We start from the raw sequence: 5000 nt of genomic DNA, 5'->3' as shown, positions 1-5000 counted from the left end.
CTGATGGTACTATTACTACTACTACTACTACTACTACTACTGCTGCTGGTACTATTACTACTACTACTACTACTACTACTGCTGCTGCTGGTACTACTACTACTACTACTACTACTACTACTAATACAATTACACTATCTCTACTACTACTACTCATATGACAACAATCTCTACCATTGCTACTACTAAAAACACTATTTCTACCACCACCACCACTGCTACTAACACTAGAATTTACAGTATCTCTAATACTACTATTACTACAATTACTGTGAACTACTACTACTACTACTACTACTACTACTACAACAACAACTGCTACTATTACTACTGACATCTTGCAAATTCTATCACAATACTAAAAACACAATTTCTACCACTGCTTCTAACATTACAGCATCACCATCACCACCACCACCACCACTAACACTCACATCATCATCATCATCGTGCTGCCGGGCCATCCCCACTTCATACACCCTCACTTGGGAGTCAATGATGTCACCACCCTGGATCTCTGTGTCACTGTCGCACTCCACCACCGCCAGCTGTGTGTCGCTGTGGTTCACGGACATCGATGCCAAGATCAGCTTCACGTTTACTGTGGCTGTGGGCAGAGGTTAGGTTAGGTTGGGTTGGGTTAGGTTAGGTTAGTTTGGGTTGGTTATGTTGGGTTAGGTTAGGTTAGGTTATTTTTGTAGTATCAGGATGAGTTTGGTGTTAACAGTGGTTGGGTGAGTAGTAGTAGTAGTAGTAGTAGTAGTAGTAGTAGTTATTTTAGGTTAGGTCAGGTTACATTGTTTAGGAGCAGTTGAAAAAAATAAATAAAATAAAACATAAAATAAAATAAAATAATAATAATAATAACATCAGCAACAACAAAGAAGAAAAGAAGAAGCTGTATTGCTGTGGTTCACAAACATGGCTGCTGCAGAGAGAGAGAGAGAGAGAGAGAGAGAGAGAGAGAGAGAGAGAGAGAGAGAGAGAGAGAGAGAGAGAGAGAGAGAGAGAGAGAGAGAGAGAGAGAGAGAGAGAGAGAGAGAGAGAGAGAGAGAGAGAGAGAGAGAGAGAGAGCTGTTTTAGGGTAGGTTAGGCTGCTGCTGCTGCTGCTGCTGTTGTTGTTGTTGTTGTAGGAGTAATAGCAGTAGTTGAATTAATTTGACCTACACACACACACACACACACACACACACACTATCAATTACTATTTATCTCCTCCTCCTCCTCTGTTTTCTTCCTCTTCCTCCTTATCCTTCCCTATCTTTCCCACCACACACACACACACACACACACACACCAACACCACAAACTAGTCCTCCTAACCTAACCACACACACACACACACACACACACCTATACTGGAGTAATCCGTGGCATCCAGTGTCCTAAATGAGGTGGTTTCCCAAGGCCGTGCTGAGGACACATTATCCTCATACATGTAAGCCAGCAGGTCCAGGAGGGGCACACCAAACAGCACGTCGCCGGCACGGTTGAACAGCACGTCACACTCGTTCAGTGCTGGCACAGTACGCAGGAGGTGGAAGGTGCGCAGGTCCCAGATTTCCGAGGAGCTGATGATTTCAAGGCCATTCCGGTGAAAGACGCCACTCAGAAGGGGACTAATCTTGTCGAACTTGTGTAGCTGTGGGGGTGAGAGGCAGGGAGAGGGTGTGTGTGAGTGCCTGGCTAGGTTAGGTTAGGTTAGGTTAAGTTAGGTTAGATTAGGTTATGTCGCACTTAAAAAAGGGACAGAAAATAATTGGTTCTCAGAGTGGTGGATGAATGGAATAGACGTGGAATGGACTCAGTAGTCAGGCTGTTAGTGGTGAGTCACTAGGGAGCTTTGAAAGACTAGACAAGTGTATGGATGGAGGATGACAGGGACTGCCACATTTAGACCTGATGGCTTCCTGCACCAACCCTTGTATTCTTGTGTCGTAAAAATAATGAAACTTGATAAGAAAAGACCAGCAAATTATTTAATACCAACAAAAACAGAAAGGCATAGGAACAGAGGAACAAAAGGAGACTTTGAATAAGAAGAGAGCCAGAGATAGATAGACAGACAAACAGACAAACATACAGACACAAGAAAAGACCAGCTAACTATTCAGTATCAGTAAAGACAGACAGAAAGACAGATCGACAGACAAACACAAGAACACAGGAAAACAATGAGATAGACTGACAGAAAGATAGAGACACAAGAACACAGAAAAACAAGGATTAACAGACAGAAAGGTAGAGGGAAAGATGAAAGAACACAGAAAACAAGGAGATAGACAGACAGATAAGGGAAAAAGACACAAGAACACAGAAAAACAAGGAGATAGATGGACAGAAAGGTAGAGAGAAAGACACAAGAACACAGAAAAACAAGGAGATAGACAGACAGAAAGGTAGAGAGAAAGAAACAAGAACACAGAAAAACAAGGAGATAGACAGACAGAAAGGTAGAGAGAAAGAAACAGACACAAGAACACAAGAAAACAAGGATAAACAGACAAAGATAGAGAGCAAGAGACACAACACAGAAAAACAAGGATAAACAGACAAACTTAGAGAAAACAGAGAAAGAAACACAAGAACACAGCAAAACAAGGGGCCAGATAGACAGAAAGATAGAGAAAAACACAAAAACAAGAAAATAAGGAAATAGAAAGACAGACAAACACAGAAAAAAAAGATAGGTAAACAAACAAACAAACAAACATAGAAACACTTAAAAAACACCTAGAAACAGACACACACAGAAACACAAACAAAAAACAAGCAAACAGAAAAACATTTTAAACAGCTGCCCACCAAACACTGCCCCAACACCATACCTGCTCGCCACTCCTGACATCAAAGAGCGCCCCATCGGTGAGGAGGAGGCTGTCAGTGGGGTCGAGAACAGCCTTGTTGATGCGGTAGTGATTGGAAAGCTTGGGCGTAAACTCACTAATGATCTGCTTGGTGCTGAGGTCATAAAGCTGTTAGGGAGAGAGGGAGAGGGAGAGGGAGAGGGAGTGGGAGAGGGAGAGGGAGAGAGTAAATAATTAATTCTCTTTCTTATAATTCAACACACACACACACATACTCTCTCTCCCTCTCCTTCCTCCAACTCTGAAGTACATTTTCTCTCTCTCTCTCTCTCTCTCTCTCTCTCTCTCTCTCTCTCTCTCTCTCTCTCTCTCTCTCTCTCTCTCTCTCTCTCTCCCTCCTTCCTCCAACTCTGAAGTACATTCTCTCTCTCTCTCTCTCTCTCTCTCTCTCTCTCTCTCTCTCTCTCTCTCTCTCTCTCTCTCTCCCCCCCTCTCTCTCTCTCTCCTTCCAACTCCCATACACACACACACACACACACACACTCACCCTAGCTGTCTGAGTGCTGTTGCCGATGATCTTGTCGTGTGCATTGCTGAAGTCGGCGTGTGTACAGTCCTGCAGAATCAACCTGGGACACACACACACACACACACACGAGTCAAGTGAGTTCACCACTTTTTGTATGGAATGATCATTTTTGTTTCTTAAAGTAAAATATAGATAGATAGATAGATAGATAGACAACGACAACAATAACAACAACAACAACAACAACTACTACTACTACTACCACTACTACTACTACTACTACTACTACTACTACTGCTGTCCCTTTCCACCAGGGGCTGACATGGCTAACAGATACATACACAACCTCTCACAGACAAGGGCACTCAAATATGAAGTGGAGTGCATTAGAGGTGGTAAGATAAAAAATACAATGGTCTGGTCAGCAGGAGGAGACCAGGACCCATTTTAAGGAGGCTGGAGAAAGTCAGTTGGGGGAAGAAGACTGGGAAGATGGAGTGTGGTGGAGAGATGGAACTGTGGTAAGATTGCAGAGGATGGGAGGCACAGAGGAGGATGCAAGGGACACACAACTGGAGGAGGCTCAAATGTGATGCCAACCCCTCACTGCTGGGAAATGGCTACAGGAGAAGGAGAAAAAGGAGGAGGAGGAGTGGGAAGATGCAAGGGACATACACAACTGAAGGAGACTCATACATGGCACCTTAACTAACCTAAAGTAACTTAACTAACTTAAGCTAATCTAACAACTTAACTTAAAACTAATCTAACCTAAACTAACCTAACTTAACCTAACCTAAATCAAACTAACTTAACCAACACTAAAACTAACCTAACAAACTTAATCTAACCTAACCTAACCTAAACTAACTTAAACTAACCTAACTTAAACCTAATCTAACCTAACCTAAACTAACCCAACTTAAACCTAATCTAAGCTAACCTAACTTAAACCAACCTAACATAAACCAACCTAACCTAACCAAGTCTACTCTCATCCCCACTCACTTCTCATCAAAACATGGTGTCGAGGCCCCACAGTGACGCCTCATGGCTGATAGTGGAGGACGTGAGCACCAGCGACCCAGAGGAGTGGGTGGCCAGGTGTGTGACGGCTGCCTCGTGCACCCGATATGAACCTTCTTCCTGTAGGGGCATTAGGTTAGGTGTGGTTAGGTTTAGGTAGGGCAGATTAGGGTGTGTGTTAAATAGGTAGGCTGATTATTTGGGGTTAAGTTAGGTTTGGTGAAGTGAAGTGAAGTGAAGTGAAGTGAGGTGAGGTGAGGTGAGGTGAGGTGAGGTGAGGTGAGGTGAGGTAAGGTGAGGTGAAGAGAGGTTAGATTAGGGTAGGGTAGAGTAGGTTAGGTTAGGGTAAGTTAGGTTAGGGTAATTTAGATTTGGTTACATTAGGGTAGAGTAGGTTAGATTAGGGTAAGTTAGGTTAAGGTTAGGGTAGGATAAGTAAGGTTAGGTTGTGATCTGAAGGGTATAACAGACTTTTGAAGGGGTTTAATGGAGAAATACAAGGTTTAAAGTGTGTTCTGAGAGTGCATGCTAATGCTATGGGTTGGGTTAAGTTAGAGTGTGTTCTGAAGGAGTGGAGTAACTTCTTCTTTAGGGTTTAATGGCGACACAGACCAATAAATAAACATCACAAAAATTCT

At 43.0% G+C, this 5000-nt stretch overlaps 1 protein-coding gene across 1 annotated transcript in view; it reads right to left on the bottom strand.

Moving 5' to 3' along the window:
- LOC135095484 (protein mahjong-like) overlaps positions 1-5000 on the bottom strand; it is a 44046-nt gene that overhangs the window by 4840 nt on the left and 34206 nt on the right. Inside the window, exons 21-25 of the mRNA XM_063996333.1 lie at positions 4358-4482; positions 3355-3580; positions 2829-2975; positions 1354-1642; positions 435-607 (exon numbers count right to left, since the gene is read on the bottom strand). Coding sequence (XP_063852403.1) covers positions 435-607; positions 1354-1642; positions 2829-2975; positions 3355-3580; positions 4358-4482 — 960 coding nt within the window. The remainder of the gene's footprint in view (positions 1-434; positions 608-1353; positions 1643-2828; positions 2976-3354; positions 3581-4357; positions 4483-5000) is intronic.

Source organism: Scylla paramamosain, chromosome 49 (genome assembly GCF_035594125.1).
Source record: "Scylla paramamosain isolate STU-SP2022 chromosome 49, ASM3559412v1, whole genome shotgun sequence".
NCBI lineage: Eukaryota > Metazoa > Arthropoda > Malacostraca > Decapoda > Portunidae > Scylla > Scylla paramamosain.
Note: the sequence above shows the minus strand (reverse complement) of the source record. Positions and strands in the feature narration are given on the sequence as shown.